This window comes from Leptonychotes weddellii, chromosome 1, assembly GCF_054177405.1.
Source record: "Leptonychotes weddellii isolate Sample4059 chromosome 1, ASM5417740v2, whole genome shotgun sequence".
NCBI classification, from domain to species: domain Eukaryota; kingdom Metazoa; phylum Chordata; class Mammalia; order Carnivora; family Phocidae; genus Leptonychotes; species Leptonychotes weddellii.
The window spans coordinates 116,553,537-116,576,011 of NC_138369.1; the positions used below are offsets into that span (position 1 = coordinate 116,553,537).

The following is a 22,475-nucleotide window of genomic DNA, read 5'->3' on the forward strand; positions in this document are numbered from 1 at the left end:
ATAAGTCTACAGTCCCCTATCTCCACAAAATTGTTAGTTGGCTTCAGATATAATACTTGGGGAGGGATGAGGGGAGTTTAGGAGAGAAATACCAGTGCAAAAGATAAAACTGAGCTACACTTAATCAGTTAAGGGTTTTTGGCTAGGGCCTATATAATAGAGCAAAATTAAATCAGAATATCCTAGGAGTTAGGCATTTTTGTTCCTAATTTCTAATCTTGCTCTAAAAGGATGCAGCTTTTTGCTGCCCATGAAAGGGAAATGTTATACTTCCTTTAGATTAAGCACTTTAAATTTTCATACATTGTGCCAATGGCAACATTTTTAAATTCTTGAAGGATGAAGCACCCTCTTCCAAGTCTTATTTTGATTCCTTAGTAGTCAATGGTGCATTGTTATTAGTACTGTAGCCATCTGTTATAAACCTAAAACTGTGCTGCTTCTATCATCTATTGTGATTATTATAGTTATTATTATATTTGGGGCAAGTGATAGTGCCGGATTGAAATAGAGTGGCCGGTGATCTGATTTTTTTAATGCATATGTTCTAAAAAATCTAATGAGAAAATTGTTTCTGCTATCACCATCTTCTTTAATCTTATTTTCATAGCACATTATTATGCATAAATGCCAGCCACAGTTAGTTTATTGCCTTGATAAGTACAGCAGGCTTAATTAAAATAAAGCTGTAAATAAATGCAACCAATGATAACACAATTGTAATGTATTTCCATAGCTTATTTATATGATAAAAGCAATTAACAAAAGACCTAGCCAGCCCCTTTAACCTCTTAAATGCATTATTATAGAGTTCGGGCACAAACAGGCATCTGAGAATGTATAAAAGCATTTATATATTATCCCAAGGAAAAATTTGTGCCTCTTCCTACTACCCCTTGAGAGAGAGGGAGATTAAAAAATTTGCTACTGTAACCATTCGTTATTAAAATATTTATTTTAATACGTATACTCCACCATTATCCACATCAACCCCTTGGGTTATTTTTCTTCAGACTTAATTATCCATAAGCTTTTTTAAAGTTTTCGGAATAATGCTACTAAGCACAGACCAATGCATACACAATCATGAAGTGAATGCTTGGTCTGCCCTTCGTGGCATCTGGACAATCACAATTCATTCATATGTTGAATCTCATAATTTGTACCTATTTTTTCCCATAGTTTAACCTCCTACTTATCTGGAGGTTATATGTACATTTCTAAGTTAAGCAAATTAAATCTGATTCTTATGATTTGGTTCCATGGCTTATATGATATGTTAACTTTTCTTTTGTTTAGGTTATGTGTAATTAGTTGGATCTTCCTCCCATTCCCCTCATTTTTTTTTCCTTTAATTATTTCCAAACACCTTCTTTTAAAGGTAAAAGCAAAACTGTAGTCATGGAAAAGCGAATCCACCAGTAGGGGGCGCACCAGCTACATCCCTGAAACCAGACGCGCTGAAAAGCCAGCCTGTGGCTGCCGTGTTGTCTTCTGAGCCTCTAACCTTTTCTCCTTCCTCATGTCCATGTCTGTTTTTAGCTTAATAAACAGAAGACATTATTTTGTTTTGAAGAGTGCCATATATTTATCCGTTTCGAGGAGGGCAGTCTCACTCTTCCCGGGTTCCCGAGAACTAAAACAAACCATAACTTGGAGAAAAAGAAGAAACTGATGGGGGAGGGGCGGCTGATTGGAAATAATAATTTATAAAGAAAAGGATTCTTTTTCTCAACTTTTCTGGCTTTCCAGTGAGCATACTTACTTTGAGTTGGACAGGAACAGAAAAGCCTGGGAGGGCAGGGATTGGAGAAGTTGGAGGGGGGTGGTGATGGTTATGGGAAGAAGGTTAGTAAGGAACAAAACAATGCAAAGTTTTGTAAAGATAATAAATGGAACGTGGCCGACAGATACTATTCAGTACATTTTCTTAGGGTGAGTAAGGGTAGATAGATCAGGGGAGGAGGGGGCGGAGAGAGTGTTACAGAAGAAAGAAAATAAGTAACCCTGATGGTTTAAGCCCTTTATAAAAAAGAAATGGCATCAGGTTTTTTTTTTTCCCCCCACCCCCCACCCCCACCCTTTGTAGTCAAGTGCATTTTAGCCACAAAGATCCCAACAAGAGAGTGGAAGGAAACTTAGACGGGGCTTTGTTTGACTCCGTGTAGCGACAACAAGAGAAACAAAACTACCTATTTGTAACGGACGTGCTGCCATTGCTCTCCGCATTGAGCGCCTACCTATTGAAATCTTTACGTCAGGACAATGGGAGAGCGGCTAAAATTACCCTCTTGGGTCCTGGGCGGGCAGGATTCCTGAGCCCCTACCCCCGCCTCCATCCCATCCTCCTCCAGCCTCGGCCTTGCTGGGCTCCCCCCATGACCAGTCCTGGCCGTCTTCTTCCTGCCTGCACCGCCTGCACCTGTGCCTGGGGAGCACCACACCCGCCTCCCAGGCCTGGCGCCCCCTCCGAGCGCTGCCCCAGACCCGGGCGGCGCGGGCAGAGCGGCCACCACAGTACAAGTCACAAGGGGAATGGCAGGGCTGGTTCTGCTCGAGTCCTGGGAACTCTGCGTGGGAGGGAGTTTGTGAGTGCGGCCCAAATGCCACCTCCATACTGTGCCGTGGGATGCCAGGAAGTTGACGTTACGCTGCTCCGTAGCCTGCGCTTCTGAGCTTCTTCTGTGGATCTTTTTCTTCCCCCAGCCTCCTTTTGAAACCGGCCCAACTGAAATCCTGCTTTGGGGGAGGCTCAGGGGGAGAAGGGGGAGAGAGGACGAGAGTGGCGGCATCCTCTCTCCATCGACTGAATGGAGAAAGATGGTGGGCGACGTGGCTGGGGGTAAGGGGACAAGCTATGGTGTCCCGGCCCGAGCTGAGCTGGGCAGGGAAGAGCCGGCTCGCCGCAGCTTCCCCAGGCCCGGCCTCCCCTTAAGTGTAGAGTCGGCCGCATAGTCCAAGCAGGATTTATGCTTAAAACAGAGCAAACTGCGTGGCAGCAAGGAGGGTTTTGAGGACAGAGCTTTCGCTCCTAACTTCTTGTTGGGACTGTGTGAGAAAGGGGTGAGCCAGTGCCGGCACCTGTGGAGGAAGAGGGGTGAGGGGAAGAGCGACGTTAAGGAGAAGCACCGGAGAGGCTGGAGTTGGGGAGAAGCGTGCGGAGGAGCGAGAGAACAATGACACACCAACTCCTGCACCGCCTGCTTCCTGAAATACTAGTAGGACAGTCGCCCTGAACCACCCACTCTGCCCTGCCCCACCCCACCCCACCCCACCACCTTAGCGGCTTCTCGCGCCCCTTCCTCAACTCAGCGGCCCGCACCAAAAAGTAAATCAATACTAAGTTTGAAGAAGAAAAAAGATCGTAGTCTTAGTGCTGTTTACCCACTTCCTTCGAAAAGGCGTGTGGTGTGACCTGTTGCTGCGAGAGGGGATACAAAGGTTTCTCAGTGGCTGGCAGGCTGGCTGTGGGAGCCGCCTCCCCCTCCCTCCCTCCCTCCCTCCCTCCCTCCTTCCTTCCCCCTCCTCCCCCTGCCTCCCCCGCGCGGCCTGCGGCGCGGCAGGCCCCGCCCCCTTTCATGCAAAACCCGGCGGCGAGGCTGGGCTCGAGTGGAGGAGCCGCTGCGCGCTGATTGGTCGCTGGAAACCCATTTATTCCCTGACAGCCCCCATCACATGGATGGTTGTCTATTAACTTGTTCAAAAAAGTATCAGGAGTTGTCAAGGCAGAGAAGAGAGTGTTTGCAAAAGGGGGAAAGTAGTTTGCTGCCTCTTTAAGACTAGGACTGAGAGAAAGAAGAGGAGAGAGAAAGAAAGGGAGAGAAGTTTGAGCCCCAGGCTTAAGCCTTTCCAAAAAATAATAATAACAATCATCGGCGGCGGCAGGATCGGCCAGAAGAGGAGGGAAGCGCTTTTTTTGATCCTGATTCCAGTTTGCTTCTCTCTCTCTTTTCTTCCCCCAAATTATTCTTCGCCTGATTTTTCTCGCGGAGCCCTGCGCTCCCGACACCCCCGCCCGCCTCCCCTCCTCCTCTCCCCCCGCCCGCGGGCCCCCCAAAGTCCCGGCCGGGCCGAGGGTCGGCGGCCGCCGGCGGGCCGGGCCCGCGTACAGCGCCCGCATGTACAACATGATGGAGACGGAGCTGAAGCCGCCGGGCCCGCAGCAAACTTCGGGGGGCGGCGGCGGCGGCGGCGGCGGCGGCAACTCCACCGCGGCGGCGGCGGGCGGCAACCAGAAGAACAGCCCGGACCGCGTCAAGCGGCCCATGAACGCCTTCATGGTGTGGTCCCGCGGGCAGCGGCGCAAGATGGCCCAGGAGAACCCCAAGATGCACAACTCGGAGATCAGCAAGCGCCTGGGCGCCGAGTGGAAACTTTTGTCGGAGACGGAGAAGCGGCCGTTCATCGACGAGGCCAAGCGGCTGCGAGCGCTGCACATGAAGGAGCACCCGGATTATAAATACCGGCCCCGGCGGAAAACCAAGACTCTCATGAAGAAGGATAAGTACACGCTGCCCGGCGGGCTGCTGGCCCCGGGCGGCAACAGCATGGCGAGCGGGGTCGGGGTGGGCGCCGGCCTCGGAGCGGGCGTGAACCAGCGCATGGACAGCTACGCGCACATGAACGGCTGGAGCAACGGCAGCTACAGCATGATGCAGGACCAGCTGGGCTACCCGCAGCACCCGGGCCTCAACGCACACGGCGCCGCGCAGATGCAGCCCATGCACCGCTACGACGTGAGCGCACTGCAGTACAACTCCATGACCAGCTCGCAGACCTACATGAACGGCTCGCCCACCTACAGCATGTCCTACTCGCAGCAGGGCACCCCTGGCATGGCGCTTGGCTCCATGGGCTCGGTGGTCAAGTCCGAGGCCAGCTCCAGCCCCCCCGTGGTTACCTCTTCCTCCCACTCCAGGGCGCCCTGCCAGGCCGGGGACCTCCGGGACATGATCAGCATGTACCTCCCCGGCGCCGAGGTGCCGGAGCCCGCCGCCCCCAGCAGACTTCACATGTCCCAGCACTACCAGAGCGGCCCGGTGCCCGGCACGGCCATTAACGGCACACTGCCCCTCTCGCACATGTGAGGGCCGGACAGTGAACTAGAGGGGGGGGGGGGAGAAATTTTCAAAGAAAAGCGAGGGAAATGGGAGGAGAGTAAGAAACAGCATGGAGAAAAACCCGGTACGCTCAAAAAAAAAAAAAAAAAAAAGTCATCACCCGCAGCAAATGACAGCTGCGAAAGAGAACACCAATCCCATCCACACTCAAGCAAAAACCGCGATGCCGACGAGAAAACTTTTATGAGAGATCCTGGACTTCTTTTTGGGGGACTATTTTTGTACAGAGAAAACCAGGGGGGTGGGGTGGGGAGGGCGAGGGAATGGACCTTGTATAGATCTGGAGGAAAGAAAACTACGCAAAACTTTTTAAAAGTTCTAGTGATACGGTAGGAGCTTTGCAGAAAGTTTGCAAAAGTCTTTACCAATAATATTTAGAGCTAGTCTCCAAGCGACGAAAAAAATGTTTTAATATTTGCAAGCAACTTTTGTACAGTATTTATCGAGATAAACATGGCAATCAAAATGTCCATTGTTTATAAGCTGAGAATTTGCCAATATTTTTCAAGGAGAGGCTTCTTGCTGATTTTGATTCTGCAGCTGAAATTTAGGACAGTTGCAAACGTGGAAAGAAGAAAATTACTCAGATTTGGACATTTTAATTGTTTAAAAAATTGTACAAAAGGAAAAATTAGAGTACTGGCAAAACCATCTCCGTGGTCTTCTTTAAAGGGGCAAAAGTTTTAGATTGTACTAAATTTTTTTTTAACTTACTGTTAAAAGCAAAAATGGCCATACAGGTTGACATCGTGGTAATTTATAATAGCTTTTGTTTCCCAACTTTCCATTTTGTTCAGATAAAAAAAAAAACCCAACAACATAAATTACTGTGTTTGAAATATTTTCTTATGGTTTGTAATATTTCTGTAAATTTATTGTGATATTTTAAGGTTTCCCCCCCCCCTTTATTTTCCGTAGTTGTATTTTAAAGATTCGGCTCTGTATTATTTGAATCAGTCTGCCGAGAATCCATGTATATATTTGAACTAATACCATCCTTATAACAGGTACATTTTCAACTTAAGTTTTTACTCCATTATGCACAGTTTGAGATAAATAAATTTTTGAAATATGGACACTGAAATTATGCTTGAGTCTTTCATTTATTTGGATAACACTGATATATACATAACTCCTCGGGGTATATACTGTGCTCAGCCAAGAAAGCAAAATACCTAAAACCTTGATATTTTAGTCCAATAGCATGTGCTAATGTTAATTGCAACAAATAAATGTCTGAATGATTAATTGAATAAGTACTCTCAAAAAATTGAAATGCTTATATCATTTCTAAAGAAGAAACTAGAGGCATATATTGTAAATCCACCCCCTCCTTTTCTAAGCAGCATGAATAAGCATGATGGGGACTTATACTTAAAACTGATTTATGCCACTTGTTGCCAGGAAGAAGGAGTCAATTCTGAAAATTTTCATGTAGCTCAGCAGATGGGGTATTGAGCCAAATCAGAACCAGGTTGGCTGGTTTTGTTTTCGTTTTCCTCAATGCACAATGGCCCTTTGGAAACCTGGTTATAGGGGAAAATGATGCTTCTTGTATCGGAATAATTGCAAACTAGACATGCAAAGTGCTCATCTGCTGGGTGGGTGTTTGGATTACTTCAGTCCTGCTATTGTTTGAGAGGAAACAAGTGGTTTGCTTTCTTTGTTCCTTGGCTTCATAAACTTTCTCTTCTACATTTTCCTGTTTAGGGGCGAGGGAAAGCAAAGAGCGTCTTACGAACCCCCCCCGACTTATCACGGCTATTTTTTATTATTATTATTTATTTTCTTTTTTCCTCTCTCTCCCTCCACGTATTCCATTTCTTAAATTGGCAGCGCGGGTCCAAGCCTGTAGTCCCAAATCGGATATCTCTGCAGCTGATAACGAGCAAAAGAGAAGCCAGGCAACAGCCATATTAAAGAAGAAAACAATCAACTCTGAGGTAGATATTTTACTTTGTCCGGTCTAATCACATTTGGAGATGATTATGCTTTTGATCTGTTAACCATGTTTTACTACAGTGGTAGAGAAGTAGGGGGAGGGGAAAGGGGTGGGGAAACAAGATTGGATTTGTTGTTTTCTTTTGCCCTAGGAAAGGTAAAGAAAGACTATAGTTGCCCTCAGTGGGAGCGGAAAAGTTGGGGAATCGCCATGGTCTTTGAATTAGCGATGTTTCTACATCACAACCGACCCGCGCTTTCGCGCAGCCGGAGAATCTGTAAGACCGACTCAGGGACTTTTCTTCCTTATTTACTGCTTACCTCGCTCAACTTCCCCGACCAAAGGGGACCAGGAACCATGAGTCAGGCATTTTTAAGAGCGTGGGTTGCTACCCACAATTTCAAGGGCTTGTTGTGTCAACTTGCTACAACTTTGGAGAAGTTGGAATCCGGCAGCGCCTTCCACCCTTGAGTAAAATACCGGCTGCAGCCACTAAGTTAGCTCAACCCGTTGGTTTGCACTTTCTCGTTTTCCAAAAAAGTATTTCTCTCTCGTGGTGTTGCTAATGTTAGTTCTGGGCTCAGCTGGAGATATCCTCATATTTTCTGTATTTTTATTTCATGTGGTTTGCTTTATTTTTGGTGTGTATTGGTTTTCAATTTCTTTTTTAAAAATTCATTTTAGGGTAAAGGACAATTATTATGCCAGTTCCCAATTCTAAGCGAGGCATTTCCCCCCCTAATTAATGCAGAGACTCTAAAAGAATTTCCCCCGGCCTGGCCAGCCATTGTAATGCATATACGGATTATTCACGTGGTAATGAGCACATTCGCCAGTTCTTGCTCACACATACGAATAAAAGAAACTTTGAATAAAGATCCAAATGATCTTGCTGGGGGGTGGGGAGGATATTCCCGGAATTTGAGCCAATCAACTATATGGAGCGTATATATTTGAAAAAAATAGAGCTATATTAGAAATATGTATAGGGCTTAGAGTAATTGCACTGCATTAGGCTCCCTTAAAAAACAAAACAAAACAAAAGAGCCCACAGGATCAGACTAAAAAAAGCAACAACTTTTTGGCAAAATGCTCAAGTTCAAATATTTTGCAAGAGGGAAGAGAGCAATTTTAGGAAGTTGAACTAGTTTTGAGTGATTGTCACTGTCTGCCTAAAACAAGAGAACTCCCATTTTCCCTCCTATCCCTCCATATCTCCTACCTAAATGAAAGCCAAATTATTTTGCTCGCAAATATAAATTCTTTTGATAAACTGCATTTGAGGAAAATGTCATATATTTTATTGTTTATTTGATTGGGCTAAATGATTCCCCAAGATGTGCAGTTTCATGACTAGATTAATATTGAACATACAATATTTTAATTATAATATGATTTCCAAGAAGGGGGTAAACCCATAAACTTGCCCAGAGATGGTTATCTCTCAGTGCTGAAGTTAGTTGTTGAAATGTTCAGTTCCTTCCTTGGGATATTATTCTGTTCACAAAAACCATTCAATTTCCAGTCAAAGGAGTGAATTTAATGTTTTGTTAACCTTATACATGGAATGGAAATGTGTAGAAGGATGAGATTATAGTTTGTTCCCTCTGCAATTTTTTCTTTCCCCGCACCCCCGCCCCCTACTTTAAATAAAGAGCGTTAAAATATTTTGCTGAGCTGTAGTAGATTAGCAAGGTTTCTTGCCAATGCTGGGAAGCTGGTATTACAGACGGTCCCAGGGGAAAATGGCTCACATTAACCACTAAATGAATATTTGACAAGGGCTCATTCGGAGGTATTATTACTATAAACGTGTCCCTACTGGACTTTTCCAGGGTCAAAGAGCAACGCTTCAATTAATTATTTAGTCTGCTAGTAGATTTGGTTGTAATAGCTGTACTTATTTCTAGAACCGACACATTCTTACAGTAGGAAATCTCAGGAGAATCTTCTCCATCAGCCATGCCTTGGATTGAAATACACACAGAGCCCTGGCATTCTAAATCTGACTTTTTCATAAAACCTTTTCCTGGGCTGAGAGTTGGGGGGATAGTTTCTTTTTCTATTTCATTTACTGGCTTTGTTTTAAAAGAAAAAAAAAAACATAAGAAGTTACCTTAGATTCTCCATCATGTCTGGAAAGGTGTTTTAGGGCCTTGCAGTTTGGGGAGAGAGGGGAGGGGATTTATTTATAACCTTTGCCTTTTCTAAGTGGAGATGTCACAGGATTTCAGAGACTCAGGCAGGTTCTGAATTTAGAAGGACACACATTTGCTGTTTGCCAATAAAATTCGGGTTTTAAAATGGAAGTCTCCATAGGCTGAGTACTCTGAGTTCTAGTAGTCTCAGAGTAAATTGGGGTACAAGATAGTCCCTCCTTCCCTCCCCACCTACTGGTTTGAACATTTCCAGGTGTAGTGGGGTGAGGGGGGGACGGGCAAGTGTTCCATTTCTGCTCTGTCATAAGTTCCTCTGGGGCCCTGGGTAAAATGGTAAAGGAATGATTTTGAGAGTAAGATTCCTTGACAATAATATAAGGTGAATGAATAAGAGATAAGCTGCAAGGGGTGGGGGGACGGGATGCAGTAATTACAAACCCAATTCATTCAGCTTTTCAGAACTTTTGTTGTGGGAGCTCCATTGACGGGTTTTGAGCCGCCAGTTTTCTCACATTAAAAAGAACTGATCAGCGCCTCAGGGGGACAAGAAATACCGCTTAACTGCATAGTGATTGGGTCTTCATTTAGAACCCTTACAAGAAGAAATTTAAACAGTGCCTTTGTGTGCACAGGTTTACTTTTCAACTGCTAACAGTTTATAGCTAACTGCTTTGAGATTGAAGTTTGACTGTGGTTTGATCGCCTGCTTGTTGGCGCTGCTTATTTATTTATTTATTTATTGTAATGAAAAGAGCTTTTTATATCCTCCCCCCTTTATTTCTTGCTCTTGGAGAATTTTGCAAAACAGGTCCTCATATTTTGCTTTATGGAAGGAGTTTCTTTCGCCTTGAGCCTTAGCAGAGACTTGAATTAACACTTCTCCAGCACTTTGCACCTCCCCCCTCCCATTATTGCCTTAAAATAATTTGCATCTCACTCTTATTATTATTATTATTATTTTTAATGCTGCCTTTTCTTGCTTTCAGAGCAAAAACTGCTTTGGACAGCTACAAGTGAGGTTGAGGATGAGGGTTGATTTATTTCTTTTCTTTGTGCCTTTTTTTTTTTTTTTTACTAGAGTTGGAAGATGGTTGGGTGGATTTCTTTAGGGACCTCGTCTATGAGGTGGATCCCTTAAAGACAAGAGAAGGGGAAGAAACACTTGAACTTTACTGTGAAAATGTGGATAAAATCCAAAGGGACACAGCCTCTGGAGTTCTAGAGTAAGCAGCTGTGGAAGGAGCTTTCCAAAGACAGAGAAATTGCCCAAACCAGAGAATTTGTTTGGTGGCTCTCATAGTTATTTTCTATTAAAAAACTTCCCTGAAAACCTGCTTCTGATATCACCCAGGGAGACTTGTAACTGCTGTTCCTTCTCACAGTGCTGTCCAGTTTTACAATTCTTGTTTTCAGTTTTTATGTTTTGCTTCTGTAGCCTTCAGGAAATAATGGTCTTGACTTTCTTATTCTAACTGTGAGACTTCTCTGGGAGGATGGCTTGCTAAGACAAGGCTAAGATTTCCCATGGCAGAGAGCTCTCTTTCTGTATGCAGGTCTAGATGGATTTTATTTTATATTTTGGTGTGTAATGGTTCTATTTCCGATTCCCTGAGTGGTGTACTCAGTTTCTCTTCAAAAGCAAGTAGAACGTCCTCTCATTTCAGGATGCAAAGATATTTGCTGCTTCTGGGCTTTTGGACTTGAGATGCTTGCTCTACTTTGCAAAGAAGTGTCAGGTGATTTAAAAGCTTCAAGGAGTCGTTCGTTACATTACCCTCGTCTGCCTGCGTGCACAGAATGAAGTGTGCACTGTTAGGAAAGATTTCGGCGCTTTGAACTATCATTTGTCTTCCTCCCTTGGGTTTCGGTGCGGGGCGCGACGCAGGGCCGGGAGCGCGCGGCCTCCCCCCCGCCTGCCCTGGGGAGCCCGCCGCAGCCCGCGCGGGAGCCGAGGCGCGGGCAGATGGAAGCGGAGGCGGGCAGGCGCCGGCCGCGGACCTGACGTCACCGTGGCCCTAGCCAAGGCCCCCATGGGGCTCCCTGGGAAGGTGCTGCGTAGGGCTCGAGTTTTCTCCGCCCGGACCCTGCCAAAACGGCCCGATTTCCTCTCTCAGCCCTGGACGGTCCCGTGTCGCGCCAGTCTGGAATGCCTCCCGAGGTGTTTCAGGCCCTTGCTTCTCCAGAGTTCTCTACGTCCTGCACCCCAGCCCTAGCCCTCTCCATGTTGACCTCGTGACCCCAAAGATGGTTCTAGGCCCCAGACTTCCCCAGTCAGAGACTGTTCGACTCAAGTCTTGCTTTCCTCTGGCCTCTCACCCCAGGCCTTTACTTTTAAAAGGTTGTTTGTCCTTGTTTGGTGCCAAGGCTCAGCATTAGTAATCGAGCTCTCAGTACTTTCCGAAGCCAGGGGCAGTGGATCGGCATGGCTGTGGGGAAGCTACAGGAGCGATTTGGGCTTCCCGGAATATTGGGCCCCTCTAGGATCAGAGTAGGTAGGAATGGATGGTGCATCCATCTGACATTTGTAAAATAGGGATAATACTTCTTTACCTGGCAGAAGATGAGTACAAAGCCACTGACACAAAATAGGATTCATTGATAGCTATTACTTTTCTTACTGTCCAGCGGAATTAGGTGGTAGGGAAGGCAAGAGATTCCCATTTTGGACTCTAGAGATAATACAGAAATTCGGGTCCCCTTTCTGGCCTTAGGAGGTGAAATTAGCCTTGTTCAGACCACCCTGCTTCCTTTGCCAGTTCTCTTCCTGGCTTAGGGTTCGCCTAGGAAGTTATCAGGCAAACTTGCCATCCCCGGGCATCTTCTTAAAGGGAGGGAGACCGGCATTCTGGGCAGGAGCCGCCCCCACCCTCAGAAGGCAGAAAAATAATTACTGTATTAAAAGGAGCAGTGAATTCTTCCCAAGGGTTCTTATCGCTGGCGGCCAGGCCAGAAGCGGGACTGCGCCCCCACCCCCACCTCGTGACGTCAGGGTCCGCAGGGCCTCAGGGATGAAATGATTCGTTTGAGTGTTCCAGAAAGGGCAATCCGTACACTGCAGGGCGAGGCCAGTGGAGCCGGTCACCGTTCCCACTACCCAGCCCCAGCTTTTGAGGCTCTGTCCCCCAGAGCATAAGCAAACACACGACTAGCCAATTTTAAAAGCACGTAGACAGTCACACACGCAATACCCATCACCACACCACCCGAGCTCGCAGGCAAACCCTTCTATGTGTGTGTGCCTGTGTAATTTGATTTGCTAGCTAGAGTTTGTTGTGAGGTCTGAATGAGTTGGGGTTTTTTGTCGTTTTGTTTTATGCTTCTTTATGCAGATCACACCAAAAGCCTTTACAGAGTACACTGTAGCTTTATTCTATTTGGCCCTACATAAGTTTCAGCAGTGGGTTAAGAATTGGACTTCCAAAAGTTTTCTGGTTCTATACGGAGCCATAGTTAGGACAGTTGCTTCTGGCTTGCCATTGCTATGCCATTTCCATTTTCTCTGTCCCCTGCCACTCCTAATGATTCATGTAGCATTTTATAGTCATTTTAGAAGCGAGAAAGTATGGCTGAGAGAACTCCTTGGAAGAGTTATTTAAAATGTAGACAAGGGGGAAGACATTTGGTCTGCGGACTCTGTGAAATGGATAGAATTATTCGTTGGTTGAAAGCACCTCAGCATTTCCAGAAGACATACTTCCCAAGTTTTCTTTGCAAATCAACTTAATTCATTGAATGCCTGTCCAATGGGAGGGATGCTGGAAACTAGACCTTGTTTTGATATTGGTCCAGGATCTAACAGACTAATGATTTGCTGAGAATTGGCCAATATTTCACATGCAGTCAATTCAGTATCAACTCACATCCAGGTCGATTTGACTATCACACTTAACAGTTCAAATCTGGGTTATTGCATAACATTACAGTTTAATCAGTCTGAAATACTAAGTGGCAAGCCTGTCTTCTCCTGCTCAAAGTCTTTTTCCCTTTCTTTGTTTCCCCCTTCTTCCCACCTCCAGGGAAAATATCTTAAAATCAAGTTTTCCTTGTGAGAGTTTGTTTACCCCAACTTCTGTTAAACTAGACGAACACTCTCTCATCAGCTTTCTAAACACTCTCTCATCAGCTTTGTGAAATGGTGCAAAAACATCTTGGAATCTAAGATGGCAAAATAAACCTGAGCATATGGGGGGAAGACTTCATTGTTAGGAAATAGATTTAAATGTTTAGCTCACACTTCAGCCTTGATGCCTCCCTTACTACCCTCTCCTTCTTCTCTCACTGCCTGCCCCTGGCTCTTGGGTACCCCACCTCTGTTAGCAAGCTGCTTCACCGGCATAAATTATGAATGCATTTCAAGCCGGCCCTTTTGATAAGATAAATCAGGGCTTTTCTCTTTTGCATGTTTCTGCTTCCATTCCTATTGAAACTTCCTGCGCCATGCTGCAGTGTCTTTCTACAAACTTACTATCCTCATATAAACTATGGAGGTATGTTTTTAATAGGAAAAATCAGGTAATCTTTTTTCAAGAAGCTTTACAAGTTAAGGATACAAAATATTTCATGGTTAGTTGTGTGAGCTTCCAAATTAGCTGCATATAAAGTATTTTAAGATTTTTTTTTTTTTTTTTTTGGCTGTCACTGGCTGGCAATACTCATTTTGTGTGTGTGTGTTGGTTTGAAAAGCAGGAAGAAATGTAATGAATTGAGTGCTGTCAGAGATGTCTTCTGTTTGAACAATCTGCGATGGGCTGAATGGCAGGGACTCCCTCATCCAGTGCAGGTGCAGTAGAGCTGGGGAAGGGGGGAGGGGGGCTCCCTCTGTTCAGTCAAAAAGCACCATTCTCCACAATAGACCACACACTGACAGCCAGCGTGACATCAACTCACACTTTCATACTTTTCCCCCCATCCATAGTTCTGAGTTCACAAAGTGGCCATACAGTAGCCTTGGTTAGGTTCCTTTAATGAACATTTTGTGGCTCCTATGACCAACATTGAAATCTGCTCAGCCCTGGAAGGAACAAATAGATTTTTAATCGTGAGTTCCAAATCAAAATGTAAAGCTATAGATATTTAAAGTTAGCTGGTCTCTCCACTCTCTACCAAGGCCAATGCCTTCAACAGCCCCCAGATGATCTGAAAACTCTGAGTTAAAAGTTCTTATGAGACCGACTTTTAGGTTCCAAGACGATGTTTGCTGATGTCCCAAGAGAGACCAAACAAGAAAAGAGAGAAGGCACGGATTTCGTGTATTTATTTAAATTTAAAAGGACCTCTAGTATTTTATTATGCTGCGTGAGAGGGTTAATCCTGCAAATGAACGGACATTAATCTTGTGGAGTGGAGTCTGTCCCCTTTTGAATTGGTTTTACTGGGGAGAGGGGTGGGAGATAGAGCACGGAGTTAGGAAAGGCAGCAACTGTTTCAAAACTCTGGACAAAGATGCGACCACCCTTTGGCTCTCCCACCGCTGCAAGGGCTGGACCTTCCGAAGATTTCATTTCACATTTGTTTAAACTCGGGCCTTGGTGCCTCGAGTTTTGAGTGGAATTGTCCAAGGAGGAAACGCTACTAGAGAAAGTATTCTAGTCAATCCCTTCTTCCCGCCACCCCCACCGGGTTCCTATTCCTCTGCACCCCCACCCCCTTCGCCACCTCACAGTCTGGGATCCGAACACTTAGTAGAAAGAGGGAGGGGCGAGGAAAGGGCTGTGCTGCTGGGACTGTTCCCCCGGCACCGCCGCAGCGCGGGGCGAGATCCCAACCGCCCTGCCCCTGCCTGATTTCCCTCTGTGCCGGGACTGAAGCATCGCGCCGAGGAAAATTGATCCCTGTTTGCTTATATATATATATATATATATATATATATATATATATTAAAAAACAAACAAAAAACATGTAGCCGGACAAATTTTTCATCGTGGCAACAAAAAATCAACTTTCTAGCCCTCGGAGCAAAACCTTTTTTATCATTCGCCTAAACATTGTTCAGTAGGTGGGGGTAGGAATAGGCAGACCTCCCAGGGCAGCGGGCACGGCATTCCCCCCCAACTCCCCACCTCGCGCGCGTGGAGGCAGAGAGTCCGGGGTCCGTCGGGGCGCAGGGCATGGGGATTTGGTGTGCAGGGCGAATAAAGGCCAAGTTCTTTAAAACCTCAAATAACACAAGGAGAGATGGATGGGTCTTACCATCTCTGTGGAGTCCTTCGCTTGTGACTGCAAGGAGTTGTCGGGTGGCCTGCGTTAAGTATGCCTGCGGCGCCTACTAAAGTCTGGGCCTAGAAGAGAGGCATCTCCCTCCCTTCGACACACTGCCCTCCGCTACTTGATAGCTGCCGCGTCTTCTGGCAGGTTACACACCCACAATTAATCTTTCTTATTAAAGCCTCCATTCTGTACCCAAGGGGCGACTCAAACCTATTTAGATTTCCTTGGTTGGCTGCACAAATTTAAGTGGGCAAAGAGTTATAAACCTAATAACAGAGGGCGAGAGAGAGTGATTTGAGTAAAGAAGACGCAAGATTCACTAGGGGTGTAAGGACGCTGCGGGCCTTGCCCGCCCCAGGCACCTGCCTCGGGGTGCACGCCAGGCTCTGGGAAGGGCAGCGAACCTCCCGCACACACACCTACACCCCTACCCTTTCGCTCACAGGTACACTTGCATTGCGATTGCCTCTTCCGGAATTCTTATAAACCCCTCCCAGAAAGGCGGCATTCTCAGAGCATCCCAAACCCGGGAACTTCCAGAGAACCGGGGAAGGTTTGCACTGTTCGGGATTAATTGAGAATAATTAACACTGGAGACCGTTAATCACCACTTTGCTGCTCTCTCCCGCCTTTCGGGTCTGCGGCGACTGTCTCTCTCGCTCGGGCTGCCGGCGCGGGTGGGTTCGCTGGTGAAAGTGAAGACGTCGCGGTAGCTGTCACCCAGTTCGGCTGTACTTTTTTAAACGCTCGCATATTGTTTGATTACTAATTCGAGTTAATATGATCTTTATGGCAACATAACAGTGGATAATTGGCCTTTTTTCCTGAACAACAATGTAAATCACAATCGCTTTATTATTTAATAACGTCAAACGCTTCGTTGGATTGGCCCCGACCGAGAAGACCTTTTCTTTCTAGACAGTGTTGTGGAGGAAGAACAATGAAGATCTAATTGTGGAGATTTCATAAGTTGGCTCCCGTAAATGAACAGCTTAGATATGGAAGTTCCAGCAGATGTGGGCACTATTCGCCGTAGAAACTCTACCCCCCAACCCCCATACACACAGCCCAAACACTCTATTGGAGGTTTTTTGTGGCGATGGTGGTCCTCAGATCCTAGCAACCACCTAAATCTTCCAGTAGCAATTAGAGCTTTTTATCGGGCTTGCACTTCAGCCCTTTATATTGCCGATTTAGCATTAAGGCATTGAGTCCACACACCAAATTAGCGCAACTCCCAAAGAGCCACAACCACTAATGCTCCCCTTCGGTCACTTTGGTTGTTGGACATCGAGAGTACCTGCCTGGGGCTTTTTAAAAAGTCTTATTTTGTTTTGATTTGATTTTTAAAACGGATTCACCAGTGCAGTGTCTTGGAATATATTTGTTTCAGGCAGAGTTTTGCAAGGGACACGAGCCGTTATTTTGCAAATGCCTGGAAGAGCAGACGAAACCTACAGACCCCTCAAATGCAGACCGGCAACGCTTGGAAGGAATGGGTCCCCGCTGCTCGAATGAAAGATTAATCACATTTGCCCCCAAAGCCTCAATTCTAACGGTTCTCTATCACAGCTTTTGCCGTCGCTGGAGGACCGCTGCCTCTGGGGTCTTAAGACTTCGGAGTCTTTAGCAAATGGAGAACCCCCCACCATTTGGAATTCGGGTCAAGGAGAGAGACTCGGAGTCTACAGCAGGTTTTGTTTTTGCGTTTGCCCGCCTCTCCATTTTATTCAACTTCCACTGCCTGTCGGGAGGCAGAACAATTCGCTCCCCCCCGTCCCCGCCTCGCTTCTAAGATAAACAGGAGGTGCGAAATGCTTCGCCTGCACACGCGCCCTCGGGGCCCCTCTCCCCTCACCCCCCGCGCACCGTGCAGCTGTCCTCGGCCCAGACCTGGGTGGAGACATCCCCCTTCTCTCTTCCCACCCGCATTTTTAAAAAGCATCATATGGACGGTTATAGAGTCATGTCCACATTTTCGGCCACCTTCCAATTTCTTTCCGGTTCACTCTCCCCCCTTTCTGAGAACCTAAAAAGTGACAAGGGGAAGAGTCGAGGAATTGAGAGAAGGCAGTGGATTTTCAAAACTTACCCTCACTCCCATCCCCCGCCCCGTTAAAAGTGTATTTTACCACAAGGAGTGCATTAGGAAACTTTCCCTAACAGGAGTTGGGCGCAGTGTTATTCTTCTCCAGGGGCCCGATGGCCTCCCCGCCCCCGCTGGACAATGCGCGCTTTGAGGCTCGGTGGCCTGCAGGCAGCGGGAGACGAGGGGACTGGGCGGCCTTCCTCCAAGGAGCCCGCAGCTGGGGGAGCGCTGGGCAGGGAGCAGGGCTGGGGAGGCGGGCCATGCAGGAAGAAAAACCATAAAAGTACAATTTTCCTCCCTCCAGCCCTCCACAGAGACAAGCTTTGAGGACTTGGAGGCAGGGTGGCTGGGAGGGGGAGGTGAGAGGTTTTGCGTCTTGTTTCTTTCTTATGTCCCGCCCCCCCCATCCAAACATTTAATTTGGACACAAAATTACGCATCCTAGATTTTCTAACCCCCTCGCTCTCACTCTTGGGCACTTGGTCTCTGGTTAATGATATCTCAACCCGGGTCTTTAACGCTCAGATAGACCCCGGTGCTCACCCATGGCTCCAGCCGGTCTACTCACGCCCTACCCTTCCCTGCACTCGGGGTGCCGCGCCACGGGAAAATCTCCCTGCCGGGCAGTCTGGGACACTACTTTCTAGTTTGGGCTTTTTAACCCAGAGAACACCACCATCCTCCCCTCCAGGCACCTTCTAGAAGAGAACCTCTGAGATCAGCAGAGGCCCTCAGAGGGTTACCATATTGGTGGAAGCGTTCGTCTGATGTTTTTAAAACGTTTACCAAACAGGGCGTCAGGGCCACGTGCTGTGCCTTCGAAACGCCGCGGCGGGCCCTGGCTTTCAGAGGCGCGGAAGCCGGCGCTGGCGAGGAGGGGAAGCTGAAGCTACTGACGGGCGTTAGGGGCCCGCGCTGCGCCGCAGGTCTGGCCGCAGCGCTGAGAGAAGCGAATTATCTGGAGCGTGTTTGATCTGGGGCTGCGTAGTCAGCTTCTGCTTTATTTGTTTGTTTGGAATCTCATATTTAGCAAGCTGGGACGGTGGCAGCAAGGGAGAAAGGAAGGGATGGAGGAGGGGGCTACGCGGTAACCACACCCCTTCCTAATGAGTTAATTTCCATATTCGCGCCTCCCGCATCTAGCGCCCTCTTTTTTCCGGACGTTACCGTGCTGTTGTGTCTTGCGGAGCGCAGACGCCTCTACTCTGGGTTGAAATGAAAAAGCTCGCGGTGGGAGCAAAAAATTGGTCTATTGATACATTCACTCCGAGTGTTGATCTTGGCATCACCGGCAGCCGGTTATTCCCCCTCTCCGCCCCCCAAGTGGGGAGCACACGGATTGCCGAGGGCTTGCAGACACCCAGGCAGGCAGCAGACAGAAACCGACATTCCTCCCGTTCCCCCGCCTCCAGCTGTCCGACCCCTACGTCCCTTTCTTTTTACCCAACTCCAGACTTTTTTTTTCTCTGTCTCTCAAAGTTAGGGCAGTGAGGGCCGGTCGGCATTGAAAGGGGGCATGTAATCCCAAACGAATGAACCAAAAGTGAAAGTTTCAAACTAGATCTCGGTCCTGGCCGAGAAAAACGTGATCCTGCACTCGAGGGAGTGTGCTGGCCCCAGGGTGTGTATGTAAGGGAGAGGAGAGAAACTGAGGTCGTGAGATGGTGACTGGAGTCTGAGGCGGCTCAAAGTTGTGGCAAGCCAGTGAAGAAGTTTTGGAAGAGCCCTGAGCAGAAAACTCGAGGCGGGTTTCAGCTGCTTCTAACCTGGATTCCTATACATTCTTGTGGTGATTCTGCTCAGGAAATTGGAGAAACAGACTTTTACAATTGCTCACCTCCCCCCATCGCCACCATGCCACCCTCCTGACTTTGCCGCGCTCACTAGGGTGTGGGCTCGGGCTCGAGCTCCAAAATAGCTTGCTTGTCAATTGCGAGCTGTAGCAATATCAAAGTGAACTGTCCCAAGTAACTCTTGTCTAGATGCTGGGAAGAAGCTTAAGCAGCTCGCTTTAATGATGATTTGTAGCTCGGCGAGGGGCACGGACAGCAAACACCCCGCAGGTGTGTGCCGTAACACCATCATCCGGACTTGAATGTAGATTACTCTGGCGATCGTTTGATCGGCCCTTTGAAACCCTTTACAATTGCCTGTGACGAACGGCCAGTCTCAGTTTTTCTCTGAATAATGCCTTGAGGGTAAGTCCTCCGGGCTTTTAAAGAGCTCTAGTATTTTTTTTTTTTTAAGAAGAAAAAGAAAAACGTTCGATTTTAGTTTAGCCATCGTCAACTTTTAGTCGCTAACAGGCATCACTCAAGCCATTCAATACTTAATGACCCGTTACTTTTGCTGTCTTCCCAGAAGCCATAGATATATATCATATGTATGATATATACACGCATATATACATTGAGTTAATAGAAAGGAGAACGAAGATATTAATTTTGTTTTCTTTAGTTCCAAACTGCCCTGCCTGTTTATAAATGTTTGTGTGGGTGTTTATTATAAACATGCATTATTACTATTAATGCCATTGTTAATCTTGTCTTAATGCCTTCTCTGTTCTCTCTGAGTTACATCTGTTCGGACAAGTGGGAGTTTAACTTAAACATTAAGACTTTCCAAAGTAAAACTCCAGAGTTTACCCCCCCAACACCTCCGCACCAACCCCCATCACCAAAATGAAAAAGGTGGTGCTGTTCAACCTTTAATATTTACTTAGAATGCTTACATAGGGGGAGGAAAAGGAACTTTTGTCTGAAACGTGCAACAAGCGGCACTTTGATTTCATAAAATAAATGTCAACAATTGCAAGAGCTTATCAAACTAGGGTAGGGGGTGGAGGGTGGGAGTGCAGTTGAATTAAAGACCCATTCCTGCCACTTCAGACTACAAAGGGTTACACATAAATAAGTGCCACATTTGCCTGTTGCAAAAGTTTTCTCCGTGTTTTCTAAGTCACAACAGGGGAGGGGGAGAGCTGTCGTTTATTATCCAGCTCCAGGCAGGAGCAGACCCCAGTACCAAGAGGCTCTTAGCTTTGGCCGGCAGGAGAGGGGTAGCCTTTCAACAGCAGCCCCCTTTGTTCTCCCGATCTCTTTCCCAATTTCAAGCTTCACTTGCACATCCCAAGTTTGTGTGTTAATGACGCTATTACCATCTGGCTCGCCCTACTTTCCAAAAGATATAAATCTCCTAGCTCCATTGCTCGCATTATCATTTAAGTGCCACCATAGCCAGAAGAAAAAGATGCTTTCAAGACTGCAGATTCTCTTGCACTGACTACCCCTGGCATGACTATTCCACTATATTTAGAGACTATACATTGGGTGCGGAAGAGCTCCTTGAGAGACTTGATTTCCCAAGAGCTGTCCCTCCAAGCCAAGGAAGACATGCTTCTGGGTGAAAGGAAGGCTTCAAAATGAATTTCCCCTTAAAATATTTTTGTCTTGTTGGCAACAGGCAGATAGTATGTTCCAATATACTTCTGTGCGGTTGTGCCTTCCTTTCTCACTCTCTGGTTGGTAAAAGTTACGGTGCAACGCCCAGACATTCAAGATGTGCCATTCTTCAAACCCTATTTTGAGTGGGGGAATAGGTTGGTCTCTCTGTAGGATGGGGGCAGGGGTGAAAGGAGGTAAAAAGAGCCCCGTGTGGCAACTTTTGGGAACTGGGCCAACTGCATCCTCCTCTTAAACTCTCACTTTTGTAATGCCTGCATAGATGTGTAGATATTGTGGGATTACATACTTCTACCTGTAGATCTGGATCCACCTCTTCTTTCCTGGATAATCGGGATTTGCGTGTTTTGCTCACAAAAGCTGAGAAACCACAACAAAAAGAGTTGGGCTGGCTTATGCACGGCTCCACAATGACTTCATTTATCTGGCCAGGTCCATGTGAATAGAGCACAGCCGAGTCTGCCTCTAAACGCGTGGGCTCTTGGTCAGGCCCCTAGCTGATCTGAACAGCTAATTTCCCTGTGAGGGCTTCTGGCTACGGCCCTAGACTGCCAGGTCCGGCGGCGGCCGGCCGGGGTTGGGGGCGGGGGGGGGCACATCTCTTTCCTTGTGAGGCTGTCTCTCTTCTTCCCAGTGCTGTCTTCACAAAGGCAAATTCCACTAAGATAAGCCAACCCTACAGGTTGGAAGAAGAATCCGAAAAGTGAACTTCCCAGGTTCCTAAGAAAAGCTCTTAAAATCAGCAGGATTTGAGATTTCAAAAATAATCTTGTTGGACTAAGAAAGCATCTTTAATGAAATACATTCTTTTCAAGGGAATGAAAGAAAATCACTTGTTATATATTCCCAATACTTTGAACTGAGCCCAGAGATGCCTAAAACAGTGATTAATTTATATCACACTGGTGGAACTGTTTGCACGCAAAAGCTGCTTTTTTTCCCCCTTTCAGTTCGCTTTCCTGCTTCCCCCCACAAACTCAAAAAAGATCTTGTTTAGAAATTTGTATCCCTACTTTTTCCTTTTGAAAATATTATCGAGTTGATATGAACAAATTGCAGAGGATATACCATTTAAGTAAGATGCACTTTTAATCACTGATCATTAAAATGGTTATGTTAAATATACTCAATTACATGCATGACTTAACTCTAACAGTACTTTCTATTCTCCCAGCTGCTCACGTATTCCTTAACGATAGTCTGCGGTAGAAACTTGATTATGCTGAATTCATACATTTCGATGGATTTCATCAGCCTAATTAATGCCTCAGTGTGGTCCTGGGGTCTTGAATGAACCCTTTACTATATTTGAGGTTAGAGGCAGTGTTGGAATGTAGAAGGTTTTTCTTTCTTAGTTACTCCTGAGGTACTTCGGGAGTCCACTAAGCAGGGTAGGTAGCAGTTGTTAAACAGAAGGACTATGCAAAACAAGGAAACCCATCCCAATGGCAGAAAAAAAAAAATAAGGCTAATTCCTCCTTCTTATTTCCACATAAA

The 22,475-nt window shown here is 46.5% G+C and overlaps 2 protein-coding genes across 2 annotated transcripts in view; both read left to right on the forward strand.

The window, feature by feature from the left end:
- LOC115940224 (uncharacterized) overlaps positions 1-22,475 on the forward strand; it is a 695,973-nt gene that overhangs the window by 596,822 nt on the left and 76,676 nt on the right. The window contains exon 10 of the mRNA XM_081830171.1: positions 6,957-7,063. Coding sequence (XP_081686297.1) covers positions 6,957-7,063 — 107 coding nt within the window. The remainder of the gene's footprint in view (positions 1-6,956; positions 7,064-22,475) is intronic.
- On the forward strand, positions 3,625-6,204 carry SOX2 (SRY-box transcription factor 2). The gene has a single exon (XM_006731241.2). It carries the CDS (start codon positions 4,119-4,121, stop codon positions 5,085-5,087), a length of 969 nt encoding a protein of 322 aa, XP_006731304.1. The 5' UTR covers positions 3,625-4,118; the 3' UTR covers positions 5,088-6,204.

Bases quoted from the DNA above. Each gene is read 5' to 3' on its own strand.
- SOX2 (XM_006731241.2), top strand. From the start codon at position 4,119: ATGTACAACATGATGGAGACGGAGCTGAAGCCGCCGGGCCCGCAGCAA.